Source organism: Cryptomeria japonica, chromosome 3 (genome assembly GCF_030272615.1).
Source record: "Cryptomeria japonica chromosome 3, Sugi_1.0, whole genome shotgun sequence".
NCBI lineage: Eukaryota > Viridiplantae > Streptophyta > Pinopsida > Cupressales > Cupressaceae > Cryptomeria > Cryptomeria japonica.
Genome location: NC_081407.1, coordinates 960,121,547 through 960,149,488, shown reverse-complemented (window position 1 = coordinate 960,149,488; position 27,942 = coordinate 960,121,547). Strand labels below are relative to the sequence as shown.

The following is a 27,942-nucleotide window of genomic DNA, read 5'->3' as shown; positions in this document are numbered from 1 at the left end:
CTGCGATTGTTCTTGGTACTTCATGTTTTAATTTACTTATCACACCTTGATATGAGCATTGATTGGTAGAATTAATATGATTTTAGATCCATTTCAAATTTGGTATTATCCATGTAGTGGGAGTTCTTGCATATGTATGTACATTGAAAAGTTTTGATACAAGGAGCTTGATTGTGGTTTATGGGTTGATATGATGTTGGCATGAGTTTATTGATGTTGATTATACCTAGGAGGCATGGATGGTTGGATATATTGACATGTGTTGTGGAAGTCATTTACAATCATGCGGGGTTTTTGTTTTATGACAACAACTTGGAGTTTTTGTTATCACATTGGATTTGATGCTTGTATTCTAGGATTGGTGCATCTTCACCTTGGCTTGTTCCTTTTCTTCCATAGGTGGAAAGTTATATGATGAGAGGAGTTATTGCTTGAGATGGTGGTCACTTGGTTTTATTGCAGATATCTTGATGGAGCATGAGAGCATGTTGGAGATTCATTTGGTTTCATTTATGGCTACAATGATGTAATTTATTGATTGACCCTTATGCAATGTATACAAGTGGAAGAATGTTGGGATAAGGTGTTGTACAACTTACATAATGTTTATAATGCATTACTTCATTATTATGTGTGTTGCACCTAGGGGAACCTAGATGGACGTGCATCACTAGGAGTTAACATTATTAGGGCCACTTTATATGATATATTGTAACACTAAAAATAATATTTAGTGCAAGTGTCACATTGAGATCTATTATATTGTATTTATTTGATATTGGGGAAAGATATTCAATAAAGTGAAAACTTAGTACCCAATATTAAATGAGGGGTCAATGTTATTGTATTCACATGGTTTTACTTTATCACTATTTGTATTTTGTATGAGCTTGATTCTATAAAAGCAAGCACATGTTAGTGGTTTGGGTTGGTTGGTTGAGTGTGGTGTCATTATTGAGTTTTTTTTAGGAGTGCTTATGTGAAGCATGGGATGTGATGTGTGGATTTATGCTTGGACACATGGAGAATGCATTGGAGTGTTTGATGTTTTAGGAGTATTCATTGTAACTTTGTAAGCGCTTTGTATTACTTTATGGTTGAATAATATGATGGAGTATGGATGCTTTTGGAGGTTGGGTTTTTCCCAGAGTATATTTTGTGTTATCTTGTAGCTTGTCTGTTTGATCTATGCATAATGGTTCTTTTGTAATCTTGTATGCATGCTTGTCTCTCATGGGTTATGTAGGAAATGGATTAAATGTAGCAGGGTACAAAGCTTTATTTCCTAATAGAGCCTGGATGATTTCACACACGTACATTCTCAACTAAAAAACATTATGACACATTAACCTAAGTGTTAGAATAAGTCAAACTGAATTTATTATGTGCTACATATGTGTTAAAGAGTTTTAGTTATAAACAATGACTAACTGTAGATATATCTCTTAGCTCCAGTTAGTTGTCAAGAGTCTAGATACATGCCAATCATGACTAAGTTTTATTTTAGCACGAGTTGTCAACTCTATTAGCTGTGTTATAGGAAGATGGTTGAGTCTACAACAAATATATACTTGTAATTTGTTGATGAATAGATAATTTTGCCTTCTTTGTTCTACTTCTTATTTTATGTTGCCTTCCAAGTTGCTAAGACTTTATAGAGTCCCTTTGAAGTGAGTAGTCATTGAGACTGTGGAAGATTGAGTTGTTTGAAACCATTTTAATTTGGTTGTTTCAATTTTAAATTTTCAGTGATTATGAGAGTTTGCAGCTTAAAAATGGAATCTTAGAAGCATGGACACTATGTGTGCTTAGTTGAGAAGTTAAAACTATGTGTTTTAGTGAGTGCATGTGTATTTGAAGCCCATTGTGGTTGTGAAGATTCCTGCTACCACCAATCTTTTGTGTTATCTTGTACCTTGTTTGTTTGATCTATGCATAATGGTTCTTTTGTAATCTTGTATGCATGCTTGTCTCTCATGGGTTATGTAGGAAATGGATTAAATGTAACAAGGTACAAAGCTTTATTTCCTAATAGAGCCTGGATGATTTAACACACGTACATTCTCAACTAAAAAACATTATGACACAATAACCTAAGTGTTAGAATAAGTCAAACTGAATTTATTATGTGCTACATATGTGTTAAAGAGTTTTAGTTATAAACAATGACTAACTGTAGATATATCTCTTAGCTCTAGTTAGTTGTCAAGAGTCTAGATACATGCCAATCATGACTAAGTTTTATTTTAGCACAAGTTGTCAACTCTATTAGCTGTGTTATAGGAAGATGGTTGAGTCTACAACAAATATATACTTGTAATTTGTTGATGAATAGATAATTTTGCCTTCTTTGTTCTACTTCTTATTTTATGTTACCTTCCAAGTTGCTAAGACTTTATAGAGTCCCTTTGAAGTGAGTAGTCATTGAGATTGTGGAAGATTGAGTTGTTTGAAACCATTTTAATTTGGTTGTTTCAATTTTAAATTTTCAGTGATTATGAGAGTTTGTAGCTTAAAAATGGAATCTTAGAAGCATGGACACTATGTGTGCTTAGTTGAGAAGTTAAAACTATGTGCAACAAGTGTTTTAGTGAGTGCATGTGTATTTGAAGCCCGTTGTGGCTATGAAGATTCCTGCTACCACCAAAAGGAGTTGTACTACTATGAAATCATCAAGGTTGTGAAGCCAACCTCTCTAGCGAAGATAATTATTGTGTTGAAGCCAGTAAAGGTGAAGAAGCCAAATATATTAAGTTTGTGAAGAATACTCCTGCTAAGTCAATCTATTGGCATGACTATAGCCATTAATAAAGAATCCCAAATGATGGTTCTGATGATATCATTGAAGATGAAGAACTTGTCGTATTTTGAAGAGGCTAACACTTTGAAGATAGAGGAAGATGCAATAGAGGATAGATATATGCTCAATAGTTTGAGGTGTTAATGAATCAGAGAAACTATACCTCATTGTGCTTATGAAACATACATGTGAGGATTAGTGTCCAATAGTTCAAAGGATATTTGAAAATCTAGATGTTTAGCATCATATCTTTACAAGGGTGATGAGATACTTCATGTTCAAATGGTGTCCAATGATGTTGGGAACTTGGATGATAGTTGCATGACTATACTAGAATTTGGGAGCACCTTGAAGAATTCTTACTGATATGAGTCTTGCCTTCAACTAATAACTTTTACATAATGTATTGTTGTGTTTTATATAGTTAGTGAATTTCAAATATGTAGAGATATGTTAAGAGTCCATCTCAATTTAGTTATTCATTAAGGGGGAGTGTTAGAATAAGTCAAATTGAATTGATTATGTCCTACACATGTGTTAAAGAGTTTTAGTTATTGATGCAACCATAACCGGTAAAAACCCTTAAAAGAGTCAACCGACTTATGAAGCGAGAGAGACACAATGCAAACAACACGAAAGCATAACAAATTCATATAAACATATCATATTCAAGCCATAGGACTTCTGGCAATCATCTAGTAATCATCAAAGAACATCTAGTAATTAATCGGTTACATGCAGGCTTCAAGCCAAAAACAACCCAACCGGGACTCTAAAAAATCAACTAGATCACAACATGCGAATCTCAATCCTTATTCAAAGTTCTACTTCCTTTGCCTCTACCAATGATTACATAACATCATATCTATACCCACCAAAACATATCCGGGTCGGCCTCAAAGGATTACATTCACCAATGCAGGAAAATAAAATGTGTAATTAGGTCGGCCCTAAGATTCAAGAAATCTTTCCGAAAAATAACAACCAAGTGATGCGGTTCAGTAGGAAGGTCGACCATACACCAAAGAGCATTGAAAAAGACCCAAGATGGATCCACATGCCAAGAATCGTATCGATAATGAAGGAAAACCAATCGGTAAGCACAAGAACTGTCCTGGGAACCTAGGAACAACCAACCAGAAGCAATAAGTGATCGAAGAAGAACCCAAATGAACTAGAAATTTGGAATCAACCACATGAAACTGCTAGGAAACCACAAACAAGATCTGCCATGAAGAACAAGCAACTACCGATACATATCGGTAAGAATGTTGAAACTGCACAAAGAACTAAACAAGAAAGGACATGTTTTTGGTTGATGCAAGATTTCTCGTCGATCGGGGATGCTCCTGCATCAGTTATAAACAATGACTAATTGTACATTTGTCTCTCAACACTAGTTACCTATCAATAGTCTACTTACATGTCAATCATGAATAAGTTTTATTTTAGTGAGTTGTCAAGTTTGTTAGTTGTGTTATAGGAAGATGGTTGAGTCTATAGTAGATATATATACTTGTAATTTGTTGATGAATAGATAATGCAATCTTCTCTATTTTGCTTCTTTTTTTTATCCTCTATTATTCTGTTTTCCTATCTCTAAGTGCATTTAAATTCTTTTTATTACTAAATTCACACCTAAATTGTTAATGGATAATGAGATTTAATGACTTTACATTGATTGATTGATAGATCAATAATTAGAGTGAAATGGAGAGAACCAAAGTTGCATCAAAATGCTTTAGTCATTTTTCCTAAGTTAACTACAAGATCAAATGCAACCAATCATTTGTCTAAGTGTAATATTGTGGGCTCACAAAAAAATAATATTAGACTAACTATTATAATCAATCATAGGTCATAGAATCAATAATCAATCATTATTGGATTATATGAAAACCACTTAAGTGTTGAGGACTAGCTATAATAAGCTAGTAAATGAATGAGATAAGGCTTACTAAGCCACAACTTGATTTGACAAGTAGTGTTGATTGGTGAGAGATTCATGAATAAGGGTTAAATGATGAAATAAAAAGTTCCAAGCTCTCTCTTTTTTTTGTTTCACCCTAATTGCAATATGTCAATTCAAGGTAAATCTAGTTGTACACATTCAAATTGTTATAAAGTGTGGTTCTTGAACACAAACTCTTTAATATTAAACAGAACACAAGGTGTAGGTTCAAACAAAGACTTTAATCGCATTCAAACAAAGGAACCTGCTATGGAAACAAATGCAAGCACCAAACTAAAGACACAATGTAAACACACAAAAAAAATGAGACTAAGGGAAAATCCACGAGTTGCAACAAATTTATACATGTGCTCACACAAACATTGAGATATAAAATTTGGCCATAAGCCCAAATATGAAGGTTGAGAGCTTATGCAACATTTTGAAAAATCAATTAGCCATGATAGAAAGAACTAATACGATTCTATAATAGCATACAAAACTTTTTCAAATACATTGCCAACTAAAACTAACAAACATCATGAATTGTGATCTAAAAGACGATAAACCTATACAAAAATAAAAAATAAAAAATAATGCTAAAATATTGAATCTCAAAGAAAAAGATCCCTTCTTAAGAAAATTAAGATGCTTTATACAAACATCATCAAACCTCTCAATTATAACCTCTCCAACTTTAACCAAAAAAATAATAATTTACATAAAAATCTCAAACATACTCTCTTACGTCCATCAATAAACTTGTATTCTATTTTATAAGACAACTAAAGCCACAAATATTGTCAATGGGTCCTTGGTCTATAGTGAAGTTGAACGGTTCTTAATGAATTCACTAGGGATCAACTCTTATTGAGTGCAAGGCTCCAACATCATAAGGGATGAGGGCAGGATTGTGTCCTAGGTGAATTTAGTCATTGGCTCTTAGCTGAAGTGGTTTCAGCCTAAGGTTTGTGCTCCTTATTGAATAGGTAATACAACTTTGTGAATAAAGCTCCCTCCATAAAAATAAACAAGGCTGCAGTGTAGCGAAATTATTGCCAAATGTTAGCGACTAATTTGTTATAATAGTATAGGATACCAAATAATTACATAGATATGTATAAGCAACATGTTATATATTGGTAAAGATGTGAGCAAAGTTTACAAGATAGATGTCACAAAGTTTGCGTGCATTGCTATTGTCTACATGTCTTGATTTTTAAAATGCAAGAGCCAACATAAAGGTAAAAAATTGTTATGTTATGGTTATGACGATATTAAAGAGGGTTTGAAAAGTTTTTATTGAATATTGTTGTAGATTACTATATATATATATATATATTAAGGTCAGTGGTAGGTCTAAAAGAAAATAAAGAATGCAGTGGAGTTGATCTTTGCCAAAAATTTGGAGGTTTAGCTACACTTAATGGTCTACATTTTGTTTACTTTTCATTTCCACAAGACAATTTACTTTTGCACTTTTACACCAAGTTTACTTGCATGCTAGTTTCATTTTCTTTACAATATTCTTCCATCTATATTGAAATTTTACAACTATTTATTTAAATTTATTGACCATTCACTATCATTTGACCTAGGTCATATTTGTTTACTATTGTGATATAACTAATTTGCTTAATATTTAAATAAAGGCACTTTTGAATTATTCACACTAGTAAAACTCAAATTAATTCCAACATTTCCATTACAAAATATAATAGCTGGGGTTCATAACTTAACAACCCACATATCTATTCCAAGACTACCATATCTAGTACCCCATGCCCATATACATCCACTACTAAAATACAACAATTACAAAAGATATACATTCAGTTCTATTACAAAATATATCCCTCAAAGACTATTGAAGACCCAATCAAGAGGGGAACTGTCCAAACTAGAAGACCCCATTGGGAGGGGTGTTGTCCCCAACTATCTCATACCAAGCTACCCAACCAGAAGGGCCATCTAACCAAACAAGTTCCTTCTCAACCTGTATATGATCCATGTATGGGTGCATAAAAAAATCAGCTATTGGTATGGCTAACTCCCATTGTTGTTGTTGCTCTTTGCCCTTAATCTCGTTCAATTCCCTCATGAAGTTGCATAGGGAAGCTTCAAAAGGAGTTGTGTCCCCATCCTATTTTACCCAAGAGAAACCATGAGAGACTTCCCACTTGAAGACTCTAGCAATGCCATCATTCATAAGGTTCTCAAATTTCCTTTTAGGCAACCTCATCACCACTGTAACCTATGAGTTAACATCATGCATAATGAGTCTCCTCAAAGACTCGGTAAGTGTCCTACATCTATCATTAAACACACTATCATTCCTAAATTTTCATATAGGCCAAAGAATATTTGCTGAAAGAATAGACAAAAAAAATTGAAATCTTTCTTGAGGTTGGCCACAAATCCACATTATATATCATAGACATTAATATTATAGCTTGCAACAAGGCCAAACATACACCAAACTTCTTTGGCAAATAAACAATCAAAGAAAAAATGGTTAATAGTTTCAAGAATAGGTATTAAACTCCCCATCAAGCTTCTTAACAGGTACTCTATTCAACAACAACCGCCAAATAAAGAACTTCTTTTTGGGTTCAATAAGTTTGCACCACAGACGGTCACAAACTTTCTACCAAGCATCAGGGTTAAGGTTAAGATTCCAAGAATATCTCAAATGGTTCAAAATGTCATTATTATCAACAAGAAGGTTTTAAATAGCTTTAGCTTTGATTGCATGGAGAGTAGTTCCATCAATCCAATTAAAGGAAGAAAAGATGTTGTAGTCAACAATGCAAAGGAAAGGCTGAGAGAGTGAAGAAAAAGCAACCTTCAGAACAGAGCATGTCCTGAATTGGGATAGCGACACATTATATCTACTATTAATTTCCTGCCAAGATAACAACTTCCATTTTCAAAGATATTATCAAATACTTGAATGCCTTTCCTTGCCTAGGATTTTGCTAAGCAACCTTGTAATAAAACCAATGGTTGCCAGTGGTTTATCCTTGTGGATGGAAACATAATATATCTAAAATCTTATGGGACATGATCCATATCTATTTCAACATCCTTAATAGAGTACCTACAAAATGCACACAATGCAAACCAAAATCTAGACTAGAAACACACATACATGCTCTAAAAACTACTCCATTGCACTCCTATTCCTCAAGATTTGTGTTTTTTTAATAATATTGCTCTTAGAAGCACACACAAAGGCTATGAGGAAATGGAGATTTGAGATATGATGGATGCAAGATAAGAATGCTAAAATAAAAAAAAGTAAACTCCAATACTAGATTGCCAGATTGCTTATTGCTTATTAGGGTTGATGACAATGAAAGAATCCTCTTATATAGAAGACCTTTTAAGAAAATGGAGGGATAAGATTAAGAGGTGAAAGGATAAATGGCCAGCTAGGATTAGAGGGTAGATAGGATAAGAAATAAAATAATGAAGATGTAGGTAGAGGAAAAATAAAGAGATAAATGACATGTGTCATAGAATGAAAAAGCTAATGAATTGATTAAATAAATAAAAATATATTTAATTAATAGACCAATTAAATAAACAAAATATTTATTTAATTTAGGGAAAAGATAATTTAAATAAATAAAAATATTTATTTAAATAGGGAAAAGCTAGAAGAGGATAAATGAATTAATTATTTAAATAAAAATTTATTTAATTAATAGAAGACTTATGATAAAATAATCAAATAAATAAAATATTTATTTAATTAAGCTAAGAAAATTTTAGGTGTCTACAATCCTTATGTATCAAATTCCACCAAATTGACCTATGCCCCCAGATCTTATTATCATCATTGATGAAATCATTACGTGAGAAAAGGTGCCTCACACTTTCCATGCTTTCCACAATGCTTTTAAAACTATTGAACTTGCTAGAGCTATTGAGAAATGCCCAATAACTAAGTCATTGAACGACAAACCTTTCTAGGAGGGACCTCGCTTGGGGACAACGCTGGAAATGTTATGTCTCACCAATATCTTCCATGGCTCTTCCCCTTGCAGAGCTTTGAAGATCCATTTGGCTACAAGTGCAATACCTTGCATTCTTAGGCCTTTCAATCCTAATCCCCCCTTCCACTTACTCATGGTGCACCATCTTTGATATATTATGTGGATTTGTAGTCAACCTCAAGAAAGATTTCAATTTTTTTTGGTCTATTCTTTTAGCAAATATTCTTTGGACTATATGGAAATTTAGGAATGATAGTGTGTTTAATGATAGATGTAGGACACTTACTGAGTCTCTAAGGAGACTCCTTATGCATGATGTTTGCTCGTAGGTTACAGTGATGATGAGGCTATCTAAAAGAAAAATTTGAGAACCTCATGAAAGATGGCATTGCTTGAGTCTTCAAGTGGGAAGTCTCTCATGGTTTATCTTGGGCAAAACAAGATGGGGACACAACTCCCTTTGACGCTGCCCTACACAACTTCATGAGGGAATTGAATGAGATTAAGGACAGAGAGCAACAACATCAACAAAAGTTAGCCTTACTAGTAGCTGAAATCTTCATGCACCCTTACTTGGATCATATATATGCTGGGAAGGAACTTGTTTGGATGGATGACCCTTTTGGGTGAACGACTTGGTATGAGACAGTAGGGGGCAACACCCCTCCTGATGGGGTCTTCCAGTTTGGACAACTCCCCTCTTGATTGGGTCTTTAGTAGTCTTTGAGGAATATATTTTGTAATAGAATTGAATGTATATCTTTTGTAACCGTTGTATTTTTGTATCAGATGTATATGGACATGGGGAACTAGATATGATAGAATTAGATATGTAGACGATTAAGTTATGAACTCCCGTTGTTATATGTTGTAATGAGACTTCTTGATATTTAATTTAAAAATAAAAAAAATAATTTTTTTTATATCTATACTTTAATAAAAATAAATAGTTTTTTCAATTATTAATAACTAATTAAAAAACAACCCTTACGAACAGTTCTATGCCAATGAAAAGCACTAAAAAAACCACCTTGTAGAAGAGTACATCTTTGGCTAAGAGGCAAGTCAAGCAAAAGCAAAAGAAAAAACGAACACTACAAAGCAATAAATAATTCCTTTGTGTCTGCTTGAAAATTAAACATACTTTTCGTGAGCTCAAATTTACTCAAAAATTCCAAATGCCAGTCAGCAACAGATCATTAAAAAAAATAAAATCTTTTTTTTGTTAAAACAATGGTTGACAGGGACGTGTAGATTTCAATGGCTAAGCATCCGAGGAAAAATAGGCGTAATTAATTAATTTTAACCCCAGATTTACTTCAGCAACCGAAAAAAATACAGAAAAAAACTGTGATTAACGATCTACTGTGGCGAGAAGATTAAAACAATACTGACAGATCGATGCATAATAACTGTAGTAGAATTTTTTTTTTTTTTTTTGATGCGTCTGAATGATTATTATAATACAATAACAATAACAATAACAAGTGTTTTTCCGGCTAAGGGTATGAGGAGTTTAAAGCCGTTGGGCATGTTGATTGAAGTTTTGAAGTATATATTTCGTGTTGGAAACAACAGAAATGCAATGATTTTGTAGGAATATTCCAATCCGCCGGGTTCGAATCCGGGTCTATACGCCACTTCACATGGATCGGAATGTTCTCTTCACAATACCCCTCTTCATAATTAATTAACCCAACCCTCCTCCTCCTGCAACTTCATTTGGCCTTGTGGCCTTTGTATATAAATTCCCAGTCTCTGCAATAGATGCAATTTTTTCTCCTAAAACAAAAAAGACTCCATTCTTTTTGGGTTGTTGGGTATCTATTTCAATTGAATTATAGATCGGCCAGTTGATTGATTGATTGATTGGAAGGAAGAGAATGAGGAATGATAGGAACAGATCTCAGGGTCGTAAATCGGAACGGAGCCGTAGTTTATTGTCCAGTTCTGTACGTGCTATTTCGTCTGTTGCTTCCTCTCTGCGCTTTGCTGGGGCTTCCATCGCTTCTACAGTTTCTGCGTCTGAGGACGACCGCCACAGAGAACAGGTGGGTACTTTGATTTTGTTTATTCTATGTTGGGCTGCACACGTGCTTTCGTTTTTTCTTGAGAAAACTTGAAATTTGGGGTTTGAAAATTCAATCATAATTTGACAGACATTTGGAGAGTATTCTTTGGTGTTTTTTGAAACGTAGTTTTGGAATTTCGTAACAATTTGGGACATTTGGAGGGTTTTTTCTTTAGTTTGGTGTATTAAAAAAAATTGGTGGCATTCCAGAGGATATTCAGTTTTACGGGGATCAATTGTTTTTATTTCCCGTTGATTTCCGCATGATTCAATGTGAAATGAGTGTCATTTGTGGACATTTGGCCTCGCGACGATTTTCCTGATTTTAGAGTAAAATTTGGGTTTCAGTTCTAATAAGGGGCGTGTGGTAATGATTTTATTTGCTGGGCAGTACCATGATTGTCACAAAGGATTTTTTATTTTTTGTTTTTTATTACGGCCGTATAGAGAATATGTACTTTTGTTATTTTGGGCATATGATTTGAATAATCAATCAGAAATTTACGGAATTTACGGACATGTAGAAAGCGTTTTCAATATTGTCCGAGTAGTTTTTTTGGCTGACATTTTTTATGTTTTCAGTCTAATTGTCTGCTGAATTTTGTATCCTGCGATAGGGAAGTAATTGTCATTTGTGAACATTTGCCGTTGTTTTTTCATTGCAAAGAGAAACTGGTTCATGGTTTTGCAAATTAATCTGAATGTAGAGTGTGAATTTGTGTTTCAACTCCCTTTATACTCCCAATATATATGTTATAATGGTTTTGAATTAATAGTTGTATTTTCTACTCAATTCTGTGAGTACCTATGCCATTTGTTAACATTTTCCCTTGAGTCTCGTATTCCTGATTGAGAGGGATGTGTTGTCTTTCAAATTCTGAGAAATGTGTATTTAGTATTTACAGAATTCTTCCATTATTTTTAGTTGAATGTAAAATGACAATCAGCAAGATAAAAACATATATGTGGAATTTATTAGCCCCAAATCTAATATTAATGAACCCTCATTTCAAATATTAGATAAATTGCCCATCTTCAATTTCAAGCTTTGAATAGATGTCTCCTCAGAAGTGAAGTTCTCACAACCTTGCATTGCAGAATTGTTCAGTCACTTCCATTCTTTGACAGAATTCATGTCTGAAATTTACGGACATGTAGAAAGCGTTTTCGATATTGTCTGAGTAGTTTTTTTTGCTGACATTTTTTATGTTTTCAGTCTAATTGTCTGCTGAATTTTGTATCCAGCAATAGGGATGTAATTGTCATTTGTGAACATTTGCCATGGTTTTTTCATTGCAAAGAGAAATTGGCGTATGATTTTGCAAATTAATCTGAATTTGGTGGGCAATAAGAATTACAGTAGTTGTAAATAGAAATTGTCATATGGTTTTGAACATTCAATTTGAATTCGACAAGCATTAAGAATACATTGTCGATTGCCTTGAATGGTTTTCTTTTCATGACATTTCGAGGTTTTTAAAATAAATCATAGTCTTATTGAGTTTTGTACAATTTAATAGGATTTAATTTCCATTTGTGTATATTTGTCCTTGAGATAGTTTTGCCCGCAAAGACACCATGACATGGTCTTTCAAATTCAATTAGAAATTAGGGGACATTTACTTGGGACATTGTCTGTTGTCGTGAATGAATTTTGTAATGACATTTTGATTTTGGACATTTGATGAGCAATAGTCTTCTTGCCTGCTGATTTCTGCTTGAGTTATTTCAGAAACAATTCGTTTGTAAAATTTTTCTCTTTAGATACTTTTGATTCTTTATATATTTTTTGCAATGAACAGGAATTGGCATATGGTTTTGATTCTTGAAACTTCAACCAGAAATAGACAGCGATTTAGAGGGCATTGTTAGTTGTCCTGAATTAAGTTTTTGGTCTTTGACATTTAACCATTGCAGAGATTTCAAAACCAACATAAGTCCTATTGTTTTTTGATTTCTGCTTGAGTCAGTGTGAGGTAATTGCCATTTGTGAACATTTTTCACTTGACATGCTTTTGAAAATTCTGTTAGAGTTTGATAGGCATTTAGTGGGCATTGTTCATATTGTTTATTGTTCTGAATGGGTTTCTTTTGCGACATTTTGAAGCTTTTTAAAATGAACATCAGTCTTTTTTCAGTTGTTTCTTGTTGAAGTCAATAGGGAGATAAATGTCACTTGTGAACCTTTAGGCTTGGCATGCTTTCGGGTTTTTAAATTTTTCCTAACAATGTGAGAAATTGGCATTTAGTTTTAAAAATTCAATCAGAATTACATTGGAATTTAGAGGGCGTTTCCATTGTTATGAGTAGTATTATCTGCTGATTTTCGCACGAGTCAATATGGAAGCAAACAAGTAATTATTATTTGTGAACATTTTTTCGTTAGCATACGTATTCGTAAATGTAGAGTGTGAATTTGTGTTTCAACTCCCTTCATACTCCCATTAAATATGTTATAATGGTTTTGAATTAACAGTTGTATTTTCTACTCAATTCTGTGAATACTTATGCCATTTGTTAACATTTTCCCTTGAGTCTCGTATTCCTGATTGAGAGGGATGTGTTGTCTTTCAAATTCTGAGAAATGTGTATTAAGTATTTACAGAATTTGTTCATTATTTTTATTTTTAGTTGACTGTACAATGACAATCAGCAAGATAAAAACATATATGTGGAATTTATCAGTCCCAAATCTAATATTAATGAACCCTCATTTCAAATATTAGATAAATTGCCCATCTTCAATTTCAAGCTTTGAATAGATGGCTCCTCAAAAGTGAAGTTCTCACAACCTTGCATTGCGGAATTGTTCAGTCACTTCCATTCTTTGACAGAATTCATGTCTGAAACAGAATTCAAATTTTAGACAGAATTCATGTCTGCAACGAAATGAAGAGTATTACCAGAATATTTAGATTTCACTGGTTACCAAATTGAAGAATATTTGGTGATATATATATTTTTTATTTACGATGTTAAAGATTATTTTATTACTTAGCTCACACCAGCCTGTTTAGACTCTTTTTAAATGCCATTTTTATTCACATGGTTAATCATTGTCTTTGTTTAGCACCAATTGCAGTGAACAGGATTTCTGATTTTCAAATGCATATAGATCCTCTTTTCGACTGTTTTGCAATGCATCGATCGCACATCATGACACATCATATTTTAATTTTTGCCATTTAATGCTTCAGCCACTTAATTTATCAGATAAAGTCGATCGTTGGACTTGAGCTAAAGAATCTCAGATTGTTTAGATATTGAATTTGTTAACAGTACATCAACAGAAGCTGTTGAGTTCATTCAGCATTTACAGAAGTCCAGTTTAATCCCTCTCATATTTTTTGAGTGGAGTTATAGCAGAAACTTAGGTACTTTTTAGATACCAATCTTCATGTCATCTGTTGTGATTTACCCCATGGATAGTAAATGGATGTATAGATGTAGGGCTTTGATTTTTTGCTTCAGATGTCGGGTAGAATCAGATTTCTGATGCTTTTTTAAACTTGTCCTCTTGGGATAGGTACAATGGGCAGGTTTTGACAGACTGGAATTGCCAACAGGCATTAGTCACCGCATTCTTCTGCTTGCATATGTAACTGGTTTCCAAGTTTGGGACATTGAGGAAGTAGATAATGTGCGTGAGGTGCTCTCAAGGCGTGATGGCCCTGTTGCATTCCTACGAATTCAACCACAACCAATTACTGTGGACAAAGAGGATAGTGGCTTTCAAGCTGCCTCACCTTTATTGTTGGTTGTTACTGGTGATGCTGCTGTCAGTGAAAGCAAAGTTCCAGGCACACTTGGTATTGGATACACTAATGGTGGGATTGTTTCACTGCAATCAGAGATTAGTAGTTTTATACCTACAGTTATTTGTTTTTATTCTATGAAAACCCATGCTTATGTCCATAAACTGCGTTTTCGATCTGCTATATACTCGGTGCGCTGCAGTCCACGAATTGTAGCTGTTGCCCTTACAAATCAAGTAAGCTTTTGAATTTTGATTAGTTTGAATCAGAATATGTATTGTTTTTCCTTTGGGCAGTAAGGTTCAGTGGTATCTAATTATTTATTGTTTTTATGTCAGATCTTTTGTTATAATACGGCAACTCTTGAGTTAATGTTCAATGTGCCATCCTATCCTATTCCTCAAGGAGGTCAGGGACCAGGAAGTGTAAATATAGGCTATGGTCCGATGGACGTTGGTCCAAGGTGGTTAGCATATGTAGCAACTCATGCTTTTGTATCAACCAGTGGTCGCATAAACCCCCAAAGTGTTAGCTTGGCAACAGCGCCCCTTAATGGAAGCACAGTGGCACACCTTGCAAAAGAATCCAGCAAGCAAATTGCTGTTGGGATTGTTACCCTTGGAGACATGGGATACAAGACTTTGACCAAGTACTGTTCTGAGCTTATTCCTGATAGTTTTAGTCCTCCAACATCAGGAAATGTCAATTGGAAAAATCATACAGATGCTGCAGTTGGACATGACTCTGAAAATATTGGGACGGTATGTAGTTCCTGTGTGCTCTCATTTACCATTATAAATGTATGTCATGGAGATACTTATTGTGTACCATACTAACTTTATTTAACATGTCTTATTTCTTTAATTTGATATTTTCTGCTCTGTTTCACCACAAGGAATAGGTTTCTACTGAATGATTTAGGGAATACATCATTTGATTTTGACTACATCTGTCTGGTTTTATTTCATTCTTCAAATGTGGTGCAGTTAAAGACAATATTGTTTATGCCGGTGTATCTCATTTGATAAATGCTGCAGGTGATTGTGAGAGATTTTGTTAGCAATGTAGTTGTTGCTCAATTTAGACCACACAGTATACCCATTTCTGCATTGTGCTTTGACCCCAGTGGCACTCTTCTGGTTACTGCATCAATTAATGGTCATAACCTCAATGTTTTTCGCATTATGCCCTATGCATTAGGGAATGGTTCTTGCTCTACTGGTTCTAATGTGAATGCATCACACATACATCTATACAAGCTGGTTCGTGGGGTGACAAATGCGGTAAACATAAATTGTCTTTATATAATTCTTATTTCATTACAGCTGGCTGGTAGTCTTTCTTGTGAAGTAGTTAGTATATTAATTTAGAGGGTTTTGCTTCTCAACAGGTCATACAGGACATCAGTTTCAGTGATGACAGTAGTTCAATTGCTGTCAGTTCCTCCAGAGGAACAAGCCACTTATATTCAATATCACCATTTAGTGTGGTAGGAAGTCCACATAATCATGTAAGTGTGATTGTGGACAGTAGTATAGGATCTCCAATGGTTCAAGGTTTAACTGTTATGTGCCCTTGGTCAAGTCCACGGTTGAAGGGCAATCAGCTACCTATACCCCGACATCCAACAATACTGTCAGCTGTATGCAAGGTAAGGAATGGTAATGATGGATGGTGCAGTACCATCAGCAATGCTGCAGCTGCAGCAAGAGGGAAGCCAAATGTTTCATCTGGTGCTGTTGCAGCTGTTTTTCACAATGGGGGCAATCATTGCCTGGAATCACAGCTTGGGAATTCTACAATTAAGAATCAATTGTGGGGTTTCTCACCTCCTGGTCATGTTGTACAATATGCTTTGCACCCTAATGCTGCAATAGACATAGTGCACTACAGTCATCCAGAAGTTGCTTCAGGTTCTAGCGGATCAATACAAACAGAGGACTTCAGATATGAGGAACTCCAGCGCTGGGATGTTGGTCGAAAATTAAACATGGATGAGCGACAAGATGACATATATGAACTTGTTGGAACAAGTGTTAAGAAAGAACGGGCAACTGCCTGGGCAGGTTATAGAAATGTGAGAATCCATGCTGAATCTGATGGCAGTGAACAGTTAGTAAAGGAAGACAAGATGACTGAAGAGAAACATAGTTGGTACCTCTCAAATGCTGAAGTGCATACACACCAAGAAAGACCTGCAATATGGGTCAAACCTGAGGTTCTGATATTTGTCTCTGTGAAATATGTTTTTGTTAGATCTTCATGGCTATAATAATGTTTCTGTGTTTATCTTATCTCAGCTCGTTATGTGCTATGCCAGATATATTTCCATAAAATTATGGTGGAGGCAGCAGTCGAAAAAGGATCTTATGAGGAAGGAGAAATTGAAAAGTTTCCAACACGTGTTGTTGAAATTAAGAGTAAAGATTTGATGCCACTGGCAAGGTATGGGCTTATATAATCCATAAAATGTGCATATTTTGATCTCATGTTCCACTGAATGTTAATGCTTTTATGATCTTTGTTTTTGAGATATGGTACAAAGGATTCTTTAAAGTGGTTTTTGGCCAGGAGCAAGATATTCTTGTTCTATCTGTCTTAGATGTTTCTTTGACAAAGAGTACTGTTCTATCACTGTCTGGAGGTTTAGTTTTATTTCTTAATTTTGTGGCTTAATTGGTTTGATATATAGTGGTTCTTCTTTGTTATTCCCAAACTTTAGGAAATATAAAATTCATCCTCCATGAATATATTGTTTTCTGACTTTCTCGTGAATGTCATTAAATCACAACCACATCCAGTGTATGATATTACTAAGAAAGGACATGGGTAGGGTGTTGAGTCTTCGAGTCTTGTTTAAAAGGGAGATCCCTTGCTAGTAGATTGTATGACCCATGTCCATACCACAGTGGTTGCACTCTTAACAAAAAGAAAAGAAGTAAAACTGCACACAGAAATTATATTGATTGCCTTCTTCTAGTATATGAGGACAAGTCTGAACTGGTAAGTATTTGGACATAAAGCATATTTTTTGTAAGTTTCCTATCAATGCTGCAGATGACTTGGATTCTCTGACTGCATATCTTGCAAGAAATGATATGGTGATCCCGATGAAGTAGCTTGCAATTTGACTTTGTGGAGTAGACTCTTTTCTCAATTCCATTTTTTCTCAACTGTTCCGTGTGACCAGCTTTTCTCCTAATATAACCTTGTTTATTATTTCCTCCACTCTGTACGAGCATGAACATCTGATGGCTTTTTACTTTATCTACTTGAAGAAATCCCACAAATCAGTTAGGTTCACAGAGGCAAAGTGGCAAAATGTCCCAAAAAAGATTTCATTATAGCACTTGTTAATATTTGTAACTACTGATGCAGTATATCAGAACTTTGCAACAACTTAATAACACACTTCAGTAAGTAAGACTGTTCTAGATCACTGCATTGAAGGTGGTGGAACATTTTTATCTGCTACAAGATGAGCCATGATAACATCTGCTAAGGGACACTTGTTTTCCAAAAGTAAGCCAATATTCCAAAATGGCCATTCTGGTTGGTTGCCAGAAGGCTATTATTTTTCTTGAAATGAATAAAAGTCATTTCCATGCATGTTTTACTTGTCTGATCAATTTTTGTTGTTTACAATCAAATTTCTAAGTTCATTTTTATTTGTGGGATGCACTTTTGTTCTTCATTCTAAATTGGACTATTCACAATGTTTCATGAGACAGATAGTTAAGCAAAGTTTTCAATCTTTGTTTTGTCTGTCACGAGTAGCTGTGCATATACAAGTAATACAACAATGAACTTTTCATCCAGTGTGCAGGTACTGCACCCTGCACTCCATTGATGAACATTGGACCCTTAGGGAAATGTGAGAGAAAAAGATGACTTAGAATGGAAAAGAAGAAAGAAAGTTGACTAGAAAGGGGAAGAAAGAAGAGAAATAATATAGATTAGAAATTGGAAAGCAAGGAGGGGAACTGTTTTCTGTCCAGAGGTAAAGGGCTATGTTAGGAATTCTACACAGGAATAAAAACCAGAAGAAGAAAGTTAAGGCAAGCAAATATAAGGAAAATCAAACTGTATATGGAGTAAATTTGGCTTGTACTCATTCGTGCTTTATTCACCACTTTCCAATTTTGATTTGATTGGCACAATAGGAGTGGAATAAATTATAATACAGAACAATTTCTTTAAGTGGTCCAGAATATCTGGGAACAATTTTATGCCCATTTGAAGTTGTAGATGAAATATCAGCAGCACCATGAACATCATTGTTTACCTCAGCAATGCAACTAACTACCATGATCTAGAGCATTTGGTGCCAGCCTGAACAGATCAATCGGATAAGTTGGTCAAGCCTATCACCTTGGGTATTCATGCCTAGCACATGCTTAATACAATTTTCAGGGTTAATAATCTAATTCTTCCAGTATCATTTTAAATTCTAAGAGATGTACTGGTGAAAAAGTCAGAATTCAGGTCAATTTTGGTGTTAGAACTCTTAAAGTAATGGAAAGTCATTGCTCATCAAAGGACTAGTAATCAGAATCCAGCCTGCGCCAACACACTTGATAGTTTTATGTCAAGTTGCCAAAATATCCTTGCATCATTTCAGAATTTTGTACTTACTGACCCACAACTTTCGTGATTTTGTTCCTTCACAACTTATTCCAGAGAAGACAATCTCATAAAATCTATGTTCCACCAAGTTCCAGGAACAGGGACAGCAGGGAATATGGGGATGTGTTTCCGGGATGGATTTTTTTGGAGGCCATTGTCTAGGGGACAGCTATAAAAAAATGTTCAGAATTTCAAACATTCATATGATAACATTGATAAGGCATTCATCATATATGCCATGGAATCTCAATACATACATTAGAGTTGAACTGAGATTTCACAAGTTGACAAACAAATTAACAAAATATATTTGTTTTCATTGTCAATGTGCATATATATTATATAAAAATTACAACAAAATGCCTAAAGGCTGCAAGTTTCAACTATAGAATGACAAAAACATAAAAAATGTGCAGCTTTCCCTAATCAGCATTTGGTAACACTGCATTAAAACTGAAGTTTGAGTCTGATTCATTGCCACTATGAGGAGCAATCTCATCCAATGGAACCTTAACCAATCGCTCATGTGCTGCCTCTTGCTCAACATATGTGGCATCATTGGGATCAATATTTCAACATGTGATTGGAGTCTAATGATACTCGAAAGTTTGTAAATCTTGAAGCCAAAAGGCACACTATGCATGGCCACTAGCTTCTTCAATTGTTGAGAGTCAGCCAGAACCTATTCCTCCTGGCTAACTGGATGAAGCTATATGTAGAGTGATCCTCTCTATAGGAGGGAGGGGAACTGACAACCTATGAGAGGAGACAAGTGACAATGAAATTGATGAGTGGTCAATTTCTAGTATCGGTCCACCCATCCATCATGATAGAGCAGCCATTCCTTATCCAAACTTGTCTCATCTCCTCCACCACTATACCCACCTTGGATTACTCTTTATCAAAGATGGAGGTGCATAGCTTATGTTCTCCAAGAGAGACAAATGATAAGACAAACAACAAGTGCACCTTTTGACGTTTGTTTAAAATATGGAGAGTGTGCCACATAAATGGTATGGTATTGGCTTAGGAAAAAACTACTGGGCTGTCCCCTACTGGTTTTTGAAAGTCCTTGAAACGCTTATGAAATTCTAAAAAAATGGGGTTTTTTTTTGGCGGGGGGGGGCAGGACATTTCCTACCCACCCTCTAGACATCCCCTATAGGGAATGGGTACATTTTTGTAGGCAACACATCCCAGGGATACATAGGACAAAATACATAGAATTACAAAACATTATAATTGAACCAGCCTAAATACCTGAATAGTGCCAACTGCCAAATGAATCCATATGTATAAATGCTATATATCACAGTATCAAAAATCTTTCTCAGGAGTAAATCAGCAAACCAAAAGATAAAAAAAAATCACTTAACTAGAAAATAAAAAAATCAGTGTTCAAGGGGATGCCCCCCCACCCTCAAAATAAAACACCTTGCCGTTCTCACAAGAAGGATATTCCCTTGATGCCAAGAGGCCAAGGAAATGTCCTTGTGCCACACCCCAACTGCCACCAGCAAGGAGATATCCCCAGGATATGTCTCAGAGAACATCCCCCTTGGTGGGGATGGGGGATGGCAGTATGTCCTCAGGACAGCTCGCTATTTCCACAAACCTCTCAAACACCCCGACAGTGCTGGTTATCTCCACAATTTCTTTATGTCATGATAAGGATTTTGATTTGTGTCAAAGCTTTGAACGGACAGAGAAAATGATGGCATGTACAAATGGTTAACCTTGGAAGAAAGAAGGAACACTTTAATGGTATTGCAGGCAAATGGACTCTTGAAACAGTTTATTTGGATGCACATTCTCTTAACTTTAGGAAGGTGCTGTTCAAATATTTTTTTATTCGTACATCATCGACATCTCAGGTTTAGTAGAGAGTGGAGGAAGTGGTTAGTGTGGGTTGGTGGTGGATGTTCATTGTTATCAAGTTCTAATAAATGTTTTGAGTTTCTGCTGACTGCTGTAAGGATTTTAATTACTAGAAGCATAGAATTACGAAAACAGAGAGAAAAAAAATCAAGAACGACGAGTTTCCTATCTTCAACTGCGTAGCCCTCATCATTAGACCAGTCAGACTCTCTAGAATTACCATTAGTTCTCTGAATGAATATTTTGTCAGAAATAGTGAGGACCTGGTTTTTTATGTATATATATTTGCACTGCCAGCTGCTGTTTCCAAAATTAGGTCATTGGTCCCTCACCTTGGAAGCTGCACTCCCATCTCCCATTGCTAAACTCTGTGGAACTACAAGGAAATTTTAAAAATAAAGAAAAAGTAAAACTGCTGTGTTTAAATTTTACACCAAACAAAGAAAAAAAAGTTCCTAATAGGGTCTCAGAGGGGTTTTAGGGGAGAGTTCCTAGGGGAGTCAAGGGGCCAAGACCAAATTAAGGCCATTGAGGTCATATGGACCTTCACGGCATGTGCTATTTTTCATAATTTTATCATTTTTGACCAAGCTCCCTCAAATGGAATCAAACCGTCAAATTTTTATGAAACTGCTCACAAAAAATTGATAAAATTTGCTGCAAAAATAAGTGAAAATGACCCTAGAGACAGATTTAGTAGAAAAACAAATCACAATTATTTTGAAAATTGCAAGTTAATCATGATTTAAAAATAAAATGCATACCAAGTTTTTTGGTTGACCAATCAATTGAAAAACCAGATTTTTTTGGGGAAACATTGCCAAAACTGGTGAGTCACGATTATTTGGCAACAAATGCTACTATTCTTTTTATCACTTTGTTAGAAGGTTTCTTATGATCAGGGTCTTGTCCTTCCTCATATGTAGAATATTCACTTTGGCTTCGCTAGGATTGACTGTGTTATACAGCTTCATGCTTGGTTGTCACCATATTTTCTTAAAAACAAGTTATAAACTATTGTTGCAATACATTGATGGATGAAATGAATTTCTCTCTTTGGATCATATTTGATATACAGATTTTTTTAGCTAGTAATATTTTTTGGGATAGTTGAATGGGTTAGTTAATTGAGGACCCTCACAATAAAAAGTGTCCTTATGAGCAGTAAGCATGGATAAATTAGTAGAGTCTTAATTCAAAAGTATAAAGTTTGATTATGAGCAAAAACTAAAATGGCAGAAGAGAGCATTTGTCCTTGTAAGCAGAAAGTTTAGTTAATTGAGGACCCTCACAATAAAAAGTGTCCTTATGAGCAGTAAGCATGGATAAATTAGTAGAGTCTTAATTCAAAAGTATAAAGTTTGATTATGAGCAAAAACTAAAATGGCAGAAGAGAGCATTTGTCCTTGTAAGCAGAAAGTTTGGGACATGGGGCTAGAGTTGCAATACAATTTGGTTCTAAGAGTATATTAGCAAAAACTAAAATGGGAAGTTTGAATTAACTATGCCAAGGAGACTGCATGAAAGAGAATGAGAAGCACATAAAGTGAGGAACCATGCCATGATGGGAGCTCAGGGAGTCTAAGTATTGATATCCTCTGCCAAGGGTGTATCCCATTCAACACCCATAGCTTTACTAGCTGCCATGTCTTTGTCCAACACGACAACTTGCTCACCATCTCCAACAACCAACCCAGCTTGCTCATGGATTGCTTTGCAATCCCCCAACCCAAAATCCAAACCCACCCTTGCAATGGCCACTACTACGATTGGACTCTGCCTGCATCTTCCTTGATACATCCTTAATGCTCTTTATTAAGATTTGTTCTTTCCATCACATCCTTGTCTCTTTTGGCATTTGCCTTTAGCCTCAACTTTTGAGAACTTGGCTTGGGATTTGACAGTCCCTTGCTTCATTCTTTTTATTCCTATCTGCACAGCAAAAGTGGTTGGGGTTATTACTTTCCCTGATGTTTTTCCCTTGCTAGTATCAATTGATTGCTTCCCTTTTGCTATATGGAGTGGAGGTTTCTTTGTGTTCTGACTCAATTGTTATTTGGTTGTTTTCTGGAGAATTATTTTCTTTTCTCATATTCTTCATTGCTCGAACATTGTGGATCAAGGGGTTTATTTTGTTTTCCCTTTAATTTTCTGCCTAATGCCCTTCCTTTTCTTGTTCCTTTTGCCTTAGGCTCAGCTCTTCTCCATAATGACCTTAATCAAACTTTCACCTTACCTCCTGTTTTGATTGGATTATAATCGCAATATTGTCATTAGAAATCTTTCAAAAATGAATTTTATAGGTTTTTAATTGCTCAACACAGTTCTTCTGAATGCTCACTATCAAGACAGGTAAAGAGTAAAAACATGAGAAATCTTAGTATGGCAATATCTTTTGACTTCTTAACCATGGCCCTGTTTTATGAATTTTAAAGTATCAGTATTGCGATTCACTCCTCTAATTTATTCTTGTGGTTTGCGCAGCAATGTTGTGTCGAGTAACCTGCCAGATGCTTCAGCTTTAGTAGTCAATCAGATAACGAATGGGTGTACACAAACTGTAACTAATGGCATTGGTGTAGGAAGTACCAAAATTCAGCATCTTAACTGTAGTCTTAACTCTCATGACAGTGTGTCTGGTATGCAAGCCGTAGTCTTGGTTTTAGTTCATCATTATTAGCTACTTTGGTTTTCTTCCATAATTCAGACAAATATAGAATAACCCCTGACATTGAATAATATATTCTAGGCTGTCTCTTATTTCTTATTATTCTTGGTCCTTTTCTCAGATTTCATGGTACAAACTTGCTCAACTTCACAGTCTGCTTTTGAAATGACAAACGGTTCAACCTTTGATTTGTCAAACATTGATCTAAATGGATGGAACCAGGGTGATGTTTCCAAGATGCACGCATTTGAGAACTACCCTCGCATACATGGGGACTCAAATATTCTTGTTCATGGCCATGAGTTTAGAAAAGAAGATTCAGTTAAGAGTGCAGGTAATTTAGGAGTTATAGATGAAGACTATGTAAATGGCCTGGGGAACCATGTAGGGACAAATGGCAATCGGACTTTATCTCCTGATGATAATTCTGATTCATTTGGTTCAAGTACTTGGGATGTTAGTGCTGAAGGTGAAACTGTTTCACCTTCTTCGGTACTACAGACTACAAGCATCTCAAAACAGTGTTTGCATGAAATCCTGCTACAATGCAATAATAAATCCAAATCACGAGAAGTAGCTAAGAGTGTAGATTCCTATGGTAAAGAAGGTAGCCTCTCAGGTGGAGTAAATGACGAGGATGCCTTACAGAATGAAACTGTAGAAGATACTAAGATTGAAGATTCCTCTGTTAAAGAAAGTAGCTCGACAGCTGAGGATAATCACGAGGATGCCTTTGGGGGCATGTTCTTTTGCGAGCAAGGTATGATATATTTTTGTATTTCAATGCTTGATTGATTAGGCAGCTTCTAAGGATTTTTAATACTAAACTCTTATATTCTTGTTTTTGTGTGCAGAATGAGGAGTGTGTATATATGGAGATTAATTGACAGTATGCATTCAAGCAAATCCATTCTTGACCTATTTCAAGCGAAGCTGCTTGAATGTACAGTGTTGTTTATTCTTAGCTAGCAGATGTTAAAATCTGCAACCTAAAGCTTGATATCAATGGTGTAAATATGAAACTGACATAACAGTAGAATCTGCATGCATATGCCATTTGGTTCCAAAGTAAACTGTTTCACATGCAACTAATTTGATTTCATGAATGAGATTGAGAGAAACTGGCGGCATTCCTATCTTGGAGACAAACTGTCAAATTGGACCAACTCATATGGATTATCACCAGTATTTTGTTCATTAGTTGGGGTGGTGAGGAATGGTATGTCCAATAAATGTAACATTATTTAGTTCTTTATGTATAGAATCCTGCCAACCTGCAATATATACTTAGAAGGAAGGAATCATTATTTCAATGAGTTGCTCTGGTCATGTACAGGCTGGAGAGTGCTCCTGATTTCATGTCAACTTGTTCCTTTGTTCCATTGGTGGTTGCTGCTAGGATAAATTTGCCCTTCCATGTGATTTTAAGTTGTACACATGTTGTAAAAGGTTTGGCTGTGTACATAATACCCATATTTGATTGGTGCTCGGGGTGGCAGTGAAGGATCCAATTTTTTAATACTATAATTCATCAATTTATTCTGGTTGTGGCTTTTGCTTTGTCATGAGCCAGAGCTAAAACATCAATTTGATGTGTTCATTTCTTAAGCAATATCATTTCCTCAGCTATTGTTTCCTAATTTTGGGTTGGCTATACCAAAACTTCTGGCTGCCATTCTTAGTGCATTTTGGAGAATGTCAAGGCTACATCAGATGTCTAGTAAGTAATATTCATTTCCTCAGCTATTATTTTCTAATTTTAAATTGGATATATATGTAACTTCTGGCTGTCATTCTCAGTGCATTTTTGGAGTATGGTCGACGTTTGAATATTTGATTCTAACCTTTAAACGAGCAGAGAGTATTTCAATAGTCTTTTCACAATGGTAGATACTTCTTACAAGTCACTTGAAAAAAACTCTTGTTGCAGAAGTTAAACACTAAATAACCACTCTAAATGATGCAACATGGCAATCTATAGAAAAGATTGATAAAAAACACAGTTAGAGCCATACACAATGATTGTCATTTAAACCCTTTTTACAAGAGTGAAAGGTAAGGAAGGGAATATCAGTTATCATTGAAAAACTCAATGTGCTTAGTAATATATAACGGATGCTATGCTCACAAATAGTTTGCTATAGTGCAATTTGTGTTTAGTATGGTTGGGGTTAGTTAGGATTCTCAAATGACTAATGAAGTGAATTGATGAGATTTTTTCTTTTTTTAATCCTTGAAATATATTAGAAAATAATTTCATATAAAATATTTTTCACGTTCCACTTTCAGGTTTAGGTTAATTATAATATACCCCTTTACATTTTATTTCTTATTAATTTCATTTATCTTTTAAGTTAGGCAATCTTAAAAAAGAACATTTAAGATCATCCTGGCCTATTTTGCATATGTATGCATCAAGTCATTTAATGACATGGGATTACGTGGGGAAAAGAAGTGTTGGCCCTAAATTTGAGCTTCCGGTCAAGTTGTAATACTTATCTCTTCGTTGGGTGCTATGCTATGTTTTAAAAGCTTATCTCTTCATTGGGCATAATATTTGAAAATGAAAACGTGTGATCTTATTTTACTATTTTAATTAGTATAAAATATTTCTCTCTTGAATAAGGAAGTAAACATAAAATAAATAAAATAAAAAAATAAAAAAATTAAGATTAATTTTTGAAGGGTTAAATAAGGAAGTAAACATAAAACAAGACTTCCTTTTCTAAGGACTTGAATAATTGATAGGGTGTAGGAGATATATAGGTAGAATACATGTACACAAGTCCCCTAGGTGACCTAAACATTTAGTGGATGATTAGTTTGAGAAGTTCAATTAGACTTGAACTAATAAGTAAAAAGTTGAGGTGAGGTCAAACATGATTTATATGTGATTAAAGATAAAAGCTGCCATTAATAAGAGGAGAGGTGTTGGTGTTTGTAGATCATTTGTTGTTCTTTTAGGGATGTAGGGATGTTCAAATTTCAACTCTTGTGTAACCGGTACACTTGTAATGACCTCTTTGAAGTTTGTGGAAGGGTGTTTTTTTTTAATTGTAAGAATTGTATATGTGCAAATAGTTGTGTAATTGAGAAGATAAGATGAAGGAATAATATCATTTGTTAGGTGTCTAAACATTATATTCATCTTATATGTGTTGAACATAGTGTTGTAATTTATGTCAAAGAGATTACATTATGTTGGAGTATTTGAGAACGATGAAGGATAGAGTCTAGTAATGATTGATAGCTCTTTTGCAGAATGTTAATGTTATCATGTATCGATATCAATTGTTCCTAATTGTCTAGTGTGTTTGTGGAGGTTCAAAAGTGTTTATCGTTGGTTTCTGAGGTCTATTGCTCAAAGACAATTTTTGTACCTAGTTGCATTGTCATGGTTTTTAGTACCACATTCTACCATAGTTGGTAGTTATGGCTTGTGGTTTTGAAGTAAATTTATACATGAAGCATGTTATATCCATGTTTCAAAGGATTTTGTAAGTGGACAGATAGTTAGAAGTGATAGAGTTCATGCTATGTTAGCTTGTTGATTGTGTAAATGTTCTTGTTGGATGTGCCAAAGGAAGGTAACATCTGCCAGTTGGAGGACGTGTGTGAAGGTAGTTTGAGTCTAGTTGAGTTTGTGTTGAGTAACGTATAGTGTGATCTTACCCCTGGTGTAACATGTTGGCTTTAGGATCGTTCCAACTCCACATTTGGTTTAAGGAATACACTTGTGGCCGACTTGCGGATATTGTAAATATGTCCTAGGCCGACGTGAAGATATAAATAATATTGGAATGCATATATAATGCTAAACAATTCCATTCCAATCATGTCCACATGATATAATTTTCATTTCATGTGTAATTGATGTTGGTGTCTCTTGTAGATTAGTGCCTACAAAATTATTGTAAGTTCAACAATTATCCTGATTGTGGTTTTTCCCTTGTGGGTTTTCACGTCACCTAGTGTTCACTTGTGTTGTGTTTATTTCTTGCACAGTTGTTTTAATAATAATGTGAGGTGTGGTAATGGTTTTAATGTTGCATTGGATTTGATGTTAAATTTGACATATATTGATGTCCACAAAGACCTCCATTAAGTTGTAAATATTGCAAGAGACAATACATATATTAAGTATTGGAGGCATAATCTCATTTGTTTGGAGTTCTCAATAACATTGTGTCTC

General features: G+C 34.9%; 1 protein-coding gene across 3 annotated transcripts; it reads left to right on the top strand.

Moving 5' to 3' along the window:
* The first annotated feature begins 10,170 nt into the window (after positions 1-10,170).
* LOC131035608 (autophagy-related protein 18h) lies at positions 10,171-25,390 on the top strand. 3 transcript variants are annotated; one of them, XR_009103982.2, is made up of 10 exons: positions 10,171-10,803; positions 14,350-14,814; positions 14,917-15,339; positions 15,616-15,861; positions 15,969-16,796; positions 16,899-17,023; positions 23,567-23,721; positions 23,872-24,510; positions 24,605-24,969; positions 25,087-25,390. XR_009103982.2 is itself a non-coding variant. In XM_057967342.2 (10 exons), exons 3-10 carry the CDS (start codon positions 14,716-14,718, stop codon positions 24,607-24,609), a joined length of 2,520 nt encoding a protein of 839 aa, XP_057823325.2. In that variant the 5' UTR covers positions 10,667-10,803; positions 14,103-14,197; positions 14,350-14,715; the 3' UTR covers positions 24,610-25,390. The 3 variants fall into 3 exon arrangements, 2 of the variants coding, with proteins under 2 accessions (XP_057823324.2, XP_057823325.2); XM_057967342.2 differs by adding an exon at positions 14,103-14,197 and having other exon boundaries at positions 10,667-10,803; positions 24,605-25,390; XM_057967341.2 differs by having other exon boundaries at positions 24,605-25,390.
* Positions 25,391-27,942: the final 2,552 nt, after the last annotated feature.